Source organism: Neolamprologus brichardi, chromosome 14 (genome assembly GCF_056152115.1).
Source record: "Neolamprologus brichardi isolate AB-2024 chromosome 14, ASM5615211v1, whole genome shotgun sequence".
NCBI lineage: Eukaryota > Metazoa > Chordata > Actinopteri > Cichliformes > Cichlidae > Neolamprologus > Neolamprologus brichardi.
This window is the reverse complement of record NC_142117.1, coordinates 30,502,245-30,517,219: the sequence shown is the minus strand read 5'-3', so window position 1 is coordinate 30,517,219 and position 14,975 is coordinate 30,502,245. Positions and strand designations below refer to the sequence as shown.

Here is a 14,975-nt window from a genome sequence, read left to right as displayed (position 1 = left end):
TCTGTGACAGGAAGGATAAAATGCACCACGGTGTGGTGTGTAGCATTCTGATTACACAGGCAAACCTAAGTAAGTACTGAAAAATCAGATGCAGGCTTCAGCTTGTCTAGAAATACAAGAGGTAGGTGTAGCTATTTTCTTTTCCTTAAATGTAGCAATGCCACACTGTGTCAGTTTTCCACATTTAAAATTTCACACAAACGTATGACCAGCAAAATGCTGTGGTAGTCCAAGAATTTACACTGGCACATTATGAGAATGCATTACAATTGTTGTATGAAAAGCATTTTAATGGTGGATGTGATTCAATGTTTTGTATACAACCAGGTTATAACAGTTATTATAAGATTATGTTCCATGATATGATCATGTGCATTGTTGAATACTCTCCAATGTATATTTAAAACAACACACTGACTTCACAATGACACAATAATAATAATAATCTGTGTAATAATCTGTGATTCAGCTAGATAGACTACAACTCTAGTTTTTTAATGTGTTCCACTAGACTCACTTTGCCCTTTTTTCAATTTAGTACAAAAGCCTGTGCTTTGGCTGACATCAGCTTCACCTAAAATACATGTCACAAAGGAACACAAGCTCACTCAGAGGGCACTAAACACTTTTTTAAAGATGTTTTTAACTTGACCTGCTGTTGTTAGACTTGTTGTCAAAAGAATATTTGTAGTAGTGTTCGTAATTACCAGATCATCCTGCCATGAAGCCTGTGGCCTCTGGACATGATGAAGATCCTCAGGTATGTCCTGACAAAGTACAGACGCTTAATCAGCAAACAGGGAGGCATTTTGAATTTTTTATATTAGCAATACCTTTTTTTCCCCTTCATCTTTAAAACAGCCTTTAAGGATAAAATGTGTCATTAGGAATGGGATTAAAAATGTGCATCATTTTTTCTCCTTCATTTGTCTGGTTTTATAAAACAATTTTAAGAAGGGCATATGTGATATGAACGTCTTTTTTTTTCTATTTCAGAATGGAGGTTAGCTGGTAATAACAGTGTAAACAAATCCAAATGGGATGCAACGATGGAAGGATGGAGGAAAGAAGAAATAATTGGATGGGGATTTCTGAAATACAACTGACAGATAATACCTTGAATTCGTTCATTTCTTTTGTACTCACTGGGTAAATGTCAATCTTCCGGTCCCTTCCCGCTGACATCACATAGCTTCAAACATAAATTGCACAAGCTCAGCGTGGATTCAAATTTATTCTAAGCCAAAAACGCTTCCAAATATCACATCATTACTCACAAATTCCTGTGGACTTGGAGAAAGATGCAGTCGCACACCTCACGACATTCAGCATCTACAGGGAGACAAAAAATTCAAAGTAACGTTTCAATGATCAGATAATTTAGTGTTTCAAACTTTCTGAGAGAGTAAAAGAAAAAGAAAAAAGAAACCCATGCCTTTCTTTAATGTCTTCAGGCATAGACCATTGTTGAAGTTCCAGATTTTTAAAGATCCATCTCTACCACCAGTGACGAGTCTGCAGACTCAAGAACATACGATGTGAGAATGGCATCTTATGGCAATGTAATATAAGTATGATAAGGTAGTGGCTTATTGTATTATATAAAAGGTGACACTAAATATTGTATCATACCTTCTCCCTTTGGGATCAAATGTCAAACAAGTGATAGAAGACAGTTCGCGAGAGCCACCAAACTCAAAAAGTTGACACCCAGTGTCAAAATCCCAGACTCTCACAACCTAAAACCAGTAACAGCTCAGGTTTATTAAACACTTGATTTTCAGAATATCTAATATGATGGTGGGGTATGTGTTTTAACAGACACTGAAATCATTATTAATAGAATTCCTAAGGTGGTTAACATGTTGCAAAGCAGTAATTTACTCACAGATCCTTCAGTGCAGCTGACTACCTGACGAAACTCCTTACTGTAACCGCAGCACAAAACAGGCTCATTGTGAGAAACAGTGAAGTGACGGTGAAGCCGCTGCCTGACAGAAGAAAAAGATAAGAAGATGAATGAAATAACTAGAGCGAGATTAGTATTAAGGAGACACAGTCATCTCTGCAAAAATAAGTCTCCATGTTCAGAATGAAAGTAGGATTTTAGTTTAAAATCAACAGCTGTATTGAACTTCAGAGCATATTGGATCCCCTCGCTAACTGAGCTCAAAGGCATGACATCCTACCTTAACTTCAGAGGGAGCATAGTCATATAGTCCGCTGCAATATACAGAGACTTCATTGCAGGGGAATATGCGCATGCAGAAATATCACCATGAATCCGGCTTGCTTTGGGGTCTGCTGTAAACAGGCAACACTGATCCTGAAGATGCCAAATCTGAAGTAAACAGATGAACAGCAGTGAAAGACCTCACACTGTTTACTGTTTATCCTTTTAACCACAGTATAAATTATGTCTTATGAGAGAATAAAAAATACTAGAGTTATACATTTATGTGAAAAATAAAGTAAAATATTTTTTACATCTTACATCTAACTACTATGAGTTCAATAGTTCGTAGATTCACTTTTAGTAGCAAAAACCTGAAGTAATTATTTTCTGTATTACTTGATCAGCTTCTCATATTGGTGTGTGAGAAATTGGTGTGCAGGAATTTTGGCCCACTCGCCATTGTGATACCCTGATTACTTTCTTTGTAGATTTGTTGATGTGTCTGGGATAACCGTCCTGTTGCATTATCCACTTTAGCTTCAGCTGTGAGACAGATGGCCTCAAATTTGTCTCTAGAATACTTTGGTATACAGCTAAATTTATAGCTTACTCTATGACTGTAAGGTGCCCAGGTCTGGTGCAATACAAGCCTAAATCATCACCCCTCCACCACCATGCTCGACTGTTCACATGAGGTGTTTGTTCTAATATGCTGTGTTTGATATTTGCCAAACATAGCATCATTCACTGTGGCTAGAGAGCTCCACTTTGGTTTGGTGTGTACAAGGAACATTATTTCAGATGTCTTGTGATTTGTTAAAATGCAGCTTTGCAATCCTAAACCATGTTGCTGTTCTTTGTAGAAAGAAGAGGCTTTCTCCTAGCAACAAGAACAGTCGTTTTTTTGTTGTTGTTGTTGTTTTGTTTTTTTAAAATAATAATAATCGTGAACATTTCATATGCTAACTCTGACCTGTAGTTTCTGAGATATAGATTTTGGAGTTTTTCTACTTTCTCTGAGAATTGCATGGTCCGAAGTTGGGGTGAATTTGTCTACTCCTGGGAAGATTGATCATTGCATTAACACACAATGATTGCTCCAAATCAGCAATGATGATCGGTCAATCAAGTGTGCTTCATTAGCAGCCCAGGCCAACACCAACGGGGCACTTACTTTTTCACAGAACAGCATAGAAACTTTCTTTTTGACGTGACCGTATATACAGTCAGATGGCTTCTATCACTATTATATTGTACCACTGAATCCTTATTATTATGGTTCATCTGTAATCATCTATCAAGTAATGTGATACAATTGAAACTCACTGTCAAATTTAAAATGTAGTGGACTAAAAAGAAAAGTATAAGTATCCCCACTGGAACATAGTGGCACTAAACTGGCAAAGTTAACCTTATATCAAGTTTTCTAACAGTGTTGGAGAAATCACATGGGCTTGATGACTGTATAACAATAAGAATCACAAATCATTTGTATAATTTGGAAAACATAAAATCACACGTAAAACATAAAAATGAGTCATCAGTCACTTTCACAGTGCAGTCTGTTGACACAGAGAAGATTTGATTGTCTTCTGAGGAGATGCGGATGGAGATGATAGGAGCAGAGTGGCCTTTCAAAATACCAGTTGGTTTTCTAAAATTGAAATTGAATCAGGTGAAAAAATTATTGTGTTTTAAAAACATGATACTTCAAAGAACAAAATCCCAGTGACTCTAGGTCCCTTACCCAGAATAATGTGGATTCCACAGGCGAATAAGTTTATCCATGCCTCCAGTAATCAGCAATCTGTGCTTCTGACAAAGGTCAAAGGTCCTGACACCTTTGTAGATGCTAAAGACAGTCTGATCACATGATGCCCGGACCTGTGGTGTCCAACTCAGCTGGATCTTCTTGGATTTACCTTCATAACAGGTCTCTTTAATTTCACTCAGCTGTTGCTCAGCATCTGTTAAAGGCAGCAGGCAGCCTCAAGAAGGAAAAAACAAAATAAAACATAGACAATACACATTTTATTTAGGCTTTGTGTACAAGCATCAATCAAAACATTCCTTTTGCACCAAGTCATTATCAGAATAAATGACCAAGTCTGCAAGTGGACATGCCCACATGCGGGGTGATCACGCACAGAGACAGGTGGGAATAGATTGGTGAATTTGTGATAAATGAGTCATCATGAGTCATTTCTCACAGCTATCCATCCAGGCAACCTAATGTTCAAAACTGGGTTTAATTACTGAACACTGCAGAATACAAAGAAGTTGATTTTTTAAATCAATTTTTTAACGAGCATCCTAAGGATGCGTGATTTTTGATTTGGTTCTCTCATTACAGACACTGTGTATGCATCCAAAACAGACAAGTAAATATGTACAAGTATGTACCAAGTAACAACAATTAAATGTATGATTTTCTGGTATTGTACTGAACATACTATATAGGAAAGACGGAAAAAGCTGAACAGAAATTACCTATAACAAGAGAAGAAGATTCTTCATTTGATGAGGAGACAACAACCTGAAGACTATGAAAATATTTAATCTAAATTGGGAAAGAAATGTTTCTGTTTTAGGACTTTCATTTCATAATATAGGTCAAATATCACACCATGACCAAACCTCAATATATTTCTTTGTATGGAGCATAACCCCAGAAAGGTAAAACGTCACCTGTGTCACCCAGTCATGATGAACCTTCCATCTAATAAAAGCCAGGTTTGGAGAAAGAACTGCATGGTTAATTGATATGTTTGGTATAGTTTCAGTCTTTGGCAGTTTATTCCATAACCTATAAAAAGAGATGTGGAGATGTTCAGTCAGGCCTGAAAACCATCAGACATTCAGAGATGCAACTTTATTTAGGTTATGTATAATTAGGGGACACATAGAATCTGAGGTATACTTTTAAATCACATAACAATAACCAGCAACATGAAGTTGCCAATTTGACTAATATTCTCTATTTTTCCGTTTACAGATTGTTGCTTTATAATTTGAATTAAATGACAGCAGTAGTAACACTACTAGTAAAATACACGTTTTAATCCTCCATGAAACAAACTCTCAAAAGTGTTAAAAAGTGAATCAAATCAAGGTAACTTACCTTTAAACTGCATGGTAATTAAAATAAAACAAAATAAATTAATAAAAATCACTGAGTTAAAAACCAGGTGGCACCAAAAGTGACTGATGATAAAAATTTCTTCACTTGGCTTTTATAAATATATAAACGTTGAAAATTATACGGTGCTAGAGGAAGCAGTAAATTGGATTTACAGTGTATGTAGAGGATCCTCCACTGATGATCCATATTCCACAATCAGTGGAGGATGAAAAACTGACCTTAACTTTAAAATTAAAAAAAAGAGAGAAAAAGAAAATCTCAAGAAAGCAAATCATAATAGTCATCTTATAATAGCCTCAGTATTGCAGTTACCATGCAACTGAAGTGGTGTGGGAGTCATAGTAAAGTGGGTGATATTACTCAGTAGAGCAACCCAAACTTTTAATTGCTGTGTATTATGCTCCAGAATCACCAAACACATTTTAAATATATCTTGTCTTCTGAGGTATTCTCATTTCTTTTTAACTTGCAAATTCTTTTTGATCAAGCAAGATCACAATTTGGGAGAAAAACTAATACTAAAGTACTGAAATATGATTGTCTATGAATGGTTAATGCCTCTCCCAGGCTTTTCTTTGATCATCTAGTAGTGGAGAAAATCAGAGGTAATACTTAACTTTGAATAGCCAAAATGTTTTGCTTAAAGTCACAAAAATATCTTCACATGCATTCATAATATGAACAAATTAAAAACAGAAACAAAACTTGAATTTAAGTGAGTGTAAGTATTTGAAAAAGCAACATTACCTGAAGGTATCTCCAGCAGAGGATATTAAAATAATAGTCACACATCCCTAAGAGACAAGCGGTTAGATCTCTGCCAGATTTTTGTTTGATAATTCAATCAGCTTTTAATAACAAGACCTACTTCAGAGTCTCCATACAGAACACAGCATTTATCCTGGCCATTGTAGCTATGAGCAGAAAAACAAACACTGTGTAAAGAATTCATTTAGGTAATCATAAGACGATGCTAGTGTGAAGAATTGCTGCTCACTTGTAGTCCACTGTCAGGGGTATTGTTTCTAGTTCACTGATCTGACAATAAGGCTCCAGAGAGAAAAGGTTATAAAGCTGGAGCTCTCTGTCCCTGCACGATAGTAAAGATATCCACATAAACAAACTTAGCAGAGCCCGGGACCTGTAGTTAACAAGAGTAAATTTTATTTCACCACTTCTCATTACCCTGTCCCGATTATCAGCTTGTTGTACTCGCTCATCAGAGCAAAGTCACTTGCCCATTTTGACTTTGTATTTGTTGGATCTTCATTCTGTGAGAATTAACAAATACATTAAAAACTCATATTTACAAAATTCAAGGTCACTTTGAAATTACAATTGACCTGCTGTTCTGAGTTTGCTGTTTGTTATGTTAGCTAAATAATATGAATATGCTACAATCACTGTTAGAACAATTTTAAAGGTTTAAATGCTTTTCAAAAAAAATTGTTTTATTTAAATGCCCTCGTCACTGATGTGCTGCATATTCCAGTATCAGTAATTATTTCCACAGTGTCACAATACCTGCCTATTTTAGGAATTTACTGGTCTTTTTAAAAAATATATACATTGGCAAGCTGGTTTGAAAGAATGTTCAACAGGAACTATTTAACTCAATGCTGAATGCAACAGACTTTAAAAAGTCATCAGGAATTAATCATGGTGTTGACAGTAAGCATTCAGGTAAATGTGCACAAGCTGAAACATACAAACAGGTGTTTGGTCTTCTGGGGTTTAAGTTCAGGACTCCAGTGGCAAGCACACCCGTCTTCTCGCACTGTTACGATGGTGCCATCATGAGTAGACTGGATGTTGACAATAGGAATCCCATGATTAAAGGAATTCATGGTGGCTGGCAGAATGAAGGCCACCTGGTGGTTGCGTCTTGCAGTTTCCTCCTGCCCTTTATACTGCTGCAGCATGTATGTGCAGAACTCACCCTGTATCACATTATGTTGTGTGTTAGAAATGCCAGTGTTCTTCTGTAGATTATTATTATTACATTTGTATCAGTTCTTTATGGAATTATTTTTAGCCTTTTCTTTACTAACCTAAAATTTTTTATTAAATTAAAGGTCATAATCCAATGTCCATGGAAGATACATTACTATTACTGCACAAGATGAATATATTAGTTTACAGTCAACCTAGGGCTAGGAGGACTCTGATAATTATTAGTTATACTTGGTTCACAAATCCCCACTAACCAAAGTAATTTTACTGCTGTGTAGCTTTTTATTTTATTTTATTGCATAATCCTGGTTTTTACATACATGGGAAAGTGTTTTGAAGGGGTGTATGCTTCACAAAAAAAAAAAAAAAAAATCTCACCCATGAAATCGTCCCTTTGCCTAAATAATCAATCTTCTTAAATAACCCTTGAATCTCCATGTAGGTCTGTGAAATTTAAAGAGTGGAAGAATGAACTGACACTTTTCTACGGTAAATTCTTCAGGCAATTTCCTTAATTGCAGATAAAAGGAAATACAGATGAGGCAGATTTTAAAAAATCTGAGACAGAGATGCAAAAAGAGGTGTGATGCTATCTTACTGCATTAGGTAAATCCAAACACTTCTTCATCATAGGTCCAAATTTGGCCACATCAATGTATCTCAATCCACCTGATTCAAATTCCTTTGCAAGAAAAAAAGAATCAAATCACATTTCAGAAATGAATAACCAGACAATAATTTTTTTAAAAAAACAGAAGAGATCACACAATACCTCAAACGCTAGTTTCAGTTTCTCAAGGGTCTGAAGTGATATTTTCTCATCAATCTTAATCAGAAGGAGGGAATTGTGACAGTTACTATTATGCAAGGAAGCCTGGATTATTACAATAAATCAGCATGGTGAAAAATAAAACAAGTAATTAAGTGTAATTAGCAAATATGCTTCTTCCATTTTTTTCCACTCCATTTAAGCAGTTCTTAAAATCTGAGTGCTAAAAATGCAAATTAAAAGTATTTATTTATGTATATATTTATTTTACACTGAACCATTATCAGCACATATGATTAGGGCTCAACCTTAGAGTATAATTACTATCTGTAATGGTCACCACAGGCACCACCAGCAATGTCAATGTCAAGATGCTTCCACAAGGCCGGATGGCAGGCCATGCTCTCTGTGTTAATGGCCTATCCTCAGATTTTCCATGGTTTCCTAGCAACTGGTCCTTGATCCATGAAGCTCTTTGATCTATCATTAATAAATAACACGGATAAACAGCCTAATTCCTCAAGGATGAAACTAGGGTTGAGGTTTCCCCACGGTATCTTCTGAACTGGGGAGATAATTGTTTAATCAGTCAGAGTGATGGAAGGACTAAAAGTGTTCACATAACCTCGACTGCCTTGCAGATCCCTTTATAAGAGATGCATAACTTTGAACTCCTGAGCCTTTTCTGCCTAATCTGTTAAGGCGCACTGCTCATTACATTAGCTAGGAGTCTGACTGACATCTGCAACTGAAACCCACAAAGTTGAGCTGCTGCATTTGCACCAGCCTCCCACATAATTCTATCATTTTTGTCAGCTTGAAAGCTTGAATTTGAATCTACTGGGGACCTTTTAAGTAGTTGGCTCAGCCACAATGTTTGCTTTACTTTGGCCTGAAACATGGCCATCCTGGGCTCTGGGATAGATTGTCCTGCCCGATGTGCTGTCAGGGAGCAAGTAAATTGATCATCAACTTGATTTAAAATGGCATTTTTGGCACCAGCTCACATCCATGCTGCTACTGGTAGGATGTGCTTCAGCTGTAGTCAAGTTTAGAAGCTCTTTGGGATCTGTAACAGGGTCTGTAAAGTCAAGTTCAGAACTGCAGCACTCTAGTGACATCTTCAGGCTAAATGTAGCAACTCTAGAAACGAAAGCTCATGGGCAAGGGGTGAAAATCTATAATGATGTTATCCCACCTGGACTTTGTTCTTGGAGAGATGGTTTGGTTAACATTTATTCACTCATTTCATTTCGCATTAAGCTTGATATTTAGAGTTTTACCTTGAGGTTGTAAGTTGAATTGATGAGGTGATATTGCTGTCTCGTGATTTTCTCATTATCTCCGAGTGTGACAGAGTGTCTCCGTCTGCTCTGTTTGAGCAGCTCTTTCACCAACCAGTCAGGCTGTTCTTTTCCATCCGCGCTGTCAGTCAGTTGTCTTGGTACTGAAGAATCATCTGCTTTCTCATCCCGATATCCCAGCCCAGATGTGTTTCTTGTCCTCTCCTCTAAACCACTCAGTTCTGAGAGGATGCTGGAGGATTTGATATATGGGTAAGTAACGTTTGACCTTCAGTTATACAAGAAGGGACTTATTAGAAGAATCAAAATTCTCACATGTTTGAAAAAGAAACATTAGCGATGTTGCATATGATCTGTTTAATCCTAGGAATGTGATTATGATTCCCAGGTGACAGTGCTTCCTGCATTACAGGATAACTACTAAGTACTACCACAGATGGCAACACAAGCCCCATGACTACAGCAAACATTTTGTAACCAAGACTGAGAATAAAGCAAGGCTTCAACTTTTATCACTTGTCTAGACATTTAAACTCTGTTGGAGCTGACATTTAAAAGCAATGTGATTTCCAGTGGCGGCAGGGTAAACAATAACAGAGCAGATTACCTGTGTACATGTTGAGTCTCTAATCTTCCTGAAGCTGAAGAAGAGCGAACCTTTTTCCCCAAAGGCATTCTTTTTCATTCCTGTATCTTAAAGGTTGGTGTGACGTAAAAGGCACATTTTAGTGTTAAACATTTCTTCAAAGAGACCTCCAAACAGACGTTAATCAGTCAGATCTTACACTAGCTCACCTGATACTCACTTATGCATTACACCTGAACAGAGCAGGTGGCCCCGTGGTAACTAAGACACCAAAAGTGACAACTGAGACTACACAGCTTAAAACAAGACCCAGTGCTTGCAAAGAATCAGGGCTGTGACCATGTAAACATTGCAAATGGATAGAAATAAGCTATTGAGATATTGTGCTGTATTTTAAACTACTGTGCCACGTTTTAACTTTGTTAGGGATAAGAGAAATATTTTTTAATGTGTATCTGCTCATTATATTGTTTTATGTACTTTAATAAAGGCTTGTAGAGCAAGGTCACTTTTAACTCACAAACTAAGTGCTCAGCCAGACTGAAAAACAGGAAGTTTTAGTGCACAGCCATATTAATAGATAAGACACTGAAATGAGGAACTTGCCATATAAGCAACGTTTGAGACTGTGTGACGTGTAAAGTACCAAAATAACACCTATATGAAGCACAGTTTATGATTCTAATGTTAGAGAGCTCTTGCAACTGGCATTTGAGCTGTGCAGAGGTCTCTCTCTTCCGGAAGATGATTGAATAAAAGAAATATCAATATTTTAACACACTATGAGTCGGTTTTCTCTGTTCTGTCATGGGGACAAAAGAATCGGGGTTTAATAACTTTCACTTTATTTAATTTACATTGCAAACCTACAGTTGCTAATATGTGTCAACAAAGGTTAAGCATTTTTCTTTTATTGTTATCAAGCTGTATAAGAATTGAGTTAAGTTCGATTGGGGAATATATGTTATATAAAACTAAGAGGAGCACGAGAACATTTGATTATTGGGCACAGACGTTAGGTCACAATTATCACGCACACAAAAACTAAATCAGCAAAAATGAATTCTATCATATTTAATTCATAATATTATTGTGCTGATTTTACAGAGTGAACTGAGATTACATAAAAACACAAACAGCTAATATAAAATGATGAAATTCAGTGAGGTCCTGGCCAGCTTGAGCTCCACTCTGGCGAGTCTGAGTCACGCACAGCTGGTGGAAGTTTATTGACTTTCTCCTTATTGTTTGGACAGACATCTTTACTCAAAACCACTTTTAGAGCCTCCTGCTCTGTAAAGCCAAAAGATAAAAACCAACATAAGCACATCTGTCAAACCACAATCACTGAACAATCTGTTATAAAGCTAAAACATCAAAAAATAAAATAAAATAAATTGGTGCTAACCCCTTTTAGGTAAAATTCTGTGTAACTGCTCCAGCTCCTGGGGTGTCAGAGACTTCATCACAGATGTGACAGTATTGACTGGCTTTCCGAAAAAATGGTCATAGGTTGTTACATTAGCACGATTCTTCTGAATCTGCAAGTTTCTTGGTACAACAGTGGGAACTGTAACATAGAGAATCATCATCTAATACACTGCAAATCACCAGAGCTGCTGTTTGCATGCATCTTCTATAGTTTTTGAGTAGACAGTACCTATACCGGGGCAAGTCACATTTGGCTCTGTTTTGCAGCAGTGAGAAACACTGACCACGAGTTCAGATTTTTGGTTTGGCTGGCGATAATTGGCCCTCATCACAGTGTCAGTAGAGAGTGATATGCAGTGCCTGTTGTGCATAGGTGCAGACCATCTGGCTGCTTTTTCAGTGTCATTGTACTCTGTCAAGAAGAAAATACCATGACAAAAAGAAAATGAATGGCAAATGGAAAATGAACTGTAGAGAGAAATATCATGAAATGTTATGACATCTGGATATTCCTGTATGCACGGATGTCTTCAGCCATTCTGACGAGTTCTCGTATACATGAGATTGACTGAAAATTGTGTACCTTGAGGTGTACCCATGAAGTCACATTTGTAAGTAGAGAGGTACTGTGCGGTTAGGGCCTTACGGATCTCACCCTCAGAAGGGAGGCATTTCAAAGGGAATGCAATATGGTCAGAGTTTCTTGCAACAACCCTTGGCAGCCTCCACATCATGAAAGACTTTTTGGAAAAATAGCTTAATTTAAAGGTTACAATACACTGTGAAAGGTCAAGCATGCCATTTCACTATAAATGTAAAAACTGAGGGTTGGTGCTAACCTTGCTGGGATGCGGGTTATTTCTCCTCTGCCCTGAGGCTGTTCCTGTACGAATGCATTCAGGTTTACAGGCAGGCTTCCAGCTAAAGTCCTTACTGTATATACTTGAACCAAAAGGTCCAGACTGTGAATATGAGTCTATCAATGACGTTGACAGGGGCTTCCTACATAAGTACCAGCACAGACACATAATTACACACACAACCATGCATAATGTGTATGCTTATTTAGAGCCTCATAAGTCCATGATTTTACTTACAGGAAAATATCTTCAGCTGAACTTGGCTGGTAGACGAATTGCCTTTTGTGAGTTGTTTCATATGGATCCCACCACTGTTTCCCCCCTGGAAAAAATACTACTATACTGTAACTACTTTTTTTTAAAGTATTTCAATCAGTGTAGACATGGCACAATCTAAACATCTAAACCTGAGTTCAAATTAAACTTTTTGATCTACATAGTAACAACAGTATAACAAAGGCTACACAGGCTACTGTATACCTCTGTAATGTAACTGTGCTTAAAATAAATGTTACTTTTTGATCTATTAAAATGTAGACTTCTACGTTCTGTAGTTCTCTGTAATTTTAGTATTATGCAGATTTTGCTTGAAATATTAACACGGACTTCAAAAATCACATAAAACAAAAACATACTGGAAAATTTACTGTTAGTCAATTTGGTCAAAATTGCCACGTAAAACATGAGTAGTAATTGGTGCATCTGTTTGATAAGGGAGTATGAAATGGGATATTGTGACTGTGGTGCATGTGCTTGTATTATAAGGATTTGTTAGAGGTGCCTTATATATATATAGTAACAGACATATAAGGTGCCTTATATGCAATATTCTCTCTAATTTTTCATGTGTCTGAGCGAACGCACAAACTCCCTGAGCGATCCCTTGGACCACTGTGAGCAACAGTAGACATGTGCACTGTGGTCACGCCAGCATCGAATCCATTTAACTTACATGGTTTATTAAAATATATATATATATATATATATATATATATATATATATATATATATATATATATATATATATAAAGCGGACTTGTATTATGAGTATGGGTCTGTGGTCTGGGAGAGAGTCTGTAACTCTCTGTCTGCAAAATACAGTATATAAAGACCAATGTTGGGCAATTAATTAGTTACTTCTTAAAAAATTGTTTTGCAAACAACAAAGCTTTTTGCAGCTGTTTACCTAAAAATGCTGCCAAGGCGTTTATTTAAACAAACATTTCAAAATATTTACAGAACAACCAGCTGTTCTGCATCAAATTTGATGCCACACAAATTATTTGTGCTACTCCAAAAAATCATTTCTGTCCACTATGAGATAAAGGAGAACAACAAAAGCCTGATACCTGCAGGCCTGACAACAGGAGATGTATCACTGCTGTAACACCTGTAACATTCAGCAGTCGCCTCATTGTTCTGACGCACACAACAAAACTATTGACTACACTACACACTAACTACACAAGATTTGCGCTAAACGTTGCAAATCTCTCGCATTTCAAAACCGCCGTCACTCCTAAAACTTCCTGGAGTGCTTTCGAGCGTTTTCCTTATATGTTTTTACCGTTTCTTCCCGCAGTAAATATAAACAACGATAGTATTCAGGAAGAAAACCAAACATTGCATATATTTTTATCATAACTCTGGTTTTACGTGGCCTATCAACACAATTTAAAAACGGGTAGAAAGTCCACACTTTTTCCATCAATTGTTCCGTCTGTCCTGCTCACATCTCCAATGGTTGTACACGTTGTCATTAACGTGGCTTCACTCCACATCAGCCACGCCGCTTTGCTAGCTAAAACACCGGTGTCCGCACATAAGGACCCTGTCATAGCCTGTCAACGACGTTGATTAGCTGCGCATTTACGTGAATGTGAATTGCGTGATTGGCTGGACTATGGGATTGGCATCGTTCTAATCCCATACTGGAGCAGCCAGTGATTTACTGACTAACACTGCAAAACAGAATTGTTAAAGTTTTAATTTTAATTTCAATTCAGGTTAGATTGTTTTTTGTGCGCAACGCAGATTTTTTCTGCGCAGAGACCGTGCCATCAGTGCGCAATTGCGCACGTGCGCAGTTTAGAGGGAACATTGCATATGTCTGTTACAGGTGATAGTGGGCAAAACAATTCCAAACTTCTCAAATCTTATAATCTGACAAATACTCATATTACAACCACAAACAACTAAAAATAACACCCCAAAATAATAAAAACTAAACATTTTAAAACAAGAAAAAACAAAACATAAAAAAGCAGATAAGTAAGTTTAAAAAACACAAAACTGGTATAACATGTACGTTAATTAAACAAAACCTTTTGATGTTACAATAACATGCAAAATAAATGTAAGAAAACATTTTAAGTTCCATACTGGGTTTCTTTTTGTGTTTAACTATCCTTGGTTTAACATTACCTTGCGTTGCCATTGGTGACTGCTGGTTTGTTTTAGCATCTCCTCTTATAGCTGATTTCAGTGTACTTAAATCCATTTAATTTTTAGATGAAAAGTCACCTTACCTCCTGATGAAAAGCATATGCTGACAATTCCTGTGAGTATTAAAATTAGAGCATTATACGTACACAAGCTTTATCTACACAGTGTCAAAGCTGATCCAAGCAGGATGTAGTATGCACTGTGGTTATGGAGACCTACAACATTTAAACAGAAGCACAGCAGGGGAGATGTTGAATTAAAAATTTAGCATTGTTACAGGCGCCTTATATGTCTGTTACTGGTGATAGT

At 36.8% G+C, this 14,975-nt stretch overlaps 2 protein-coding genes across 2 annotated transcripts; both read right to left on the bottom strand.

The window, feature by feature from the left end:
- Window positions 1–1,269: 1,269 nt before the first annotated feature.
- Window positions 1,270–7,709, bottom strand: wdr95 (WD40 repeat domain 95). Its single transcript, XM_087851677.1, has 13 exons — window positions 7,650–7,709; window positions 7,028–7,258; window positions 6,504–6,589; window positions 6,316–6,408; window positions 6,187–6,232; window positions 6,066–6,112; window positions 4,865–4,982; window positions 4,667–4,736; window positions 3,924–4,164; window positions 3,725–3,830; window positions 2,190–2,341; window positions 1,889–1,991; window positions 1,270–1,332 (listed from the first exon to the last, which is right to left on the bottom strand). Exons 1-13 carry the CDS (start codon window positions 7,707–7,709, stop codon window positions 1,270–1,272), a joined length of 1,416 nt encoding a protein of 471 aa, XP_087707803.1.
- Window positions 7,710–11,089: 3,380 nt separating this feature from the next.
- Window positions 11,090–14,721, bottom strand: tex26 (testis expressed 26). The gene is made up of 7 exons (XM_035910215.2): window positions 14,646–14,721; window positions 12,459–12,543; window positions 12,201–12,363; window positions 11,945–12,101; window positions 11,591–11,773; window positions 11,339–11,500; window positions 11,090–11,223 (listed from the first exon to the last, which is right to left on the bottom strand). The coding sequence occupies exons 1-7, from the start codon at window positions 14,719–14,721 to the stop codon at window positions 11,090–11,092; spliced, it is 960 nt and encodes a 319-aa protein (XP_035766108.2).
- Window positions 14,722–14,975: the final 254 nt, after the last annotated feature.

Excerpts from the sequence above, each read along its gene's own strand:
- tex26 (XM_035910215.2), bottom strand. The coding sequence starts at position 14,721 with ATGGATTTAAGTACACTGAAATCAGCTATAAGAGGAGATGCTAAAACA. Across the intron at positions 12,364-12,458 it reads TCAGCTGAAGATATTTTCCT|GAAGCCCCTGTCAACGTCAT; the intron begins GTAAGTAAAATC and ends GTACTTATGTAG. Across the intron at positions 11,224-11,338 it reads CAGAATTTTACCTAAAAGGG|AGCAGGAGGCTCTAAAAGTG; the intron begins GTTAGCACCAAT and ends TTGGCTTTACAG.
- wdr95 (XM_087851677.1), bottom strand. The coding sequence starts at position 7,709 with ATGGAGATTCAAGGGTTATTTAAGAAGATTGATTATTTAGGCAAAGGG. Across the intron at positions 4,737-4,864 it reads ATCATGACTGGGTGACACAG|ATTAAATATTTTCATAGTCT; the intron begins GTGACGTTTTAC and ends TTCCCAATTTAG. Across the intron at positions 1,992-2,189 it reads ATGCTCCCTCTGAAGTTAAG|GCAGCGGCTTCACCGTCACT; the intron begins GTAGGATGTCAT and ends TTCTTCTGTCAG.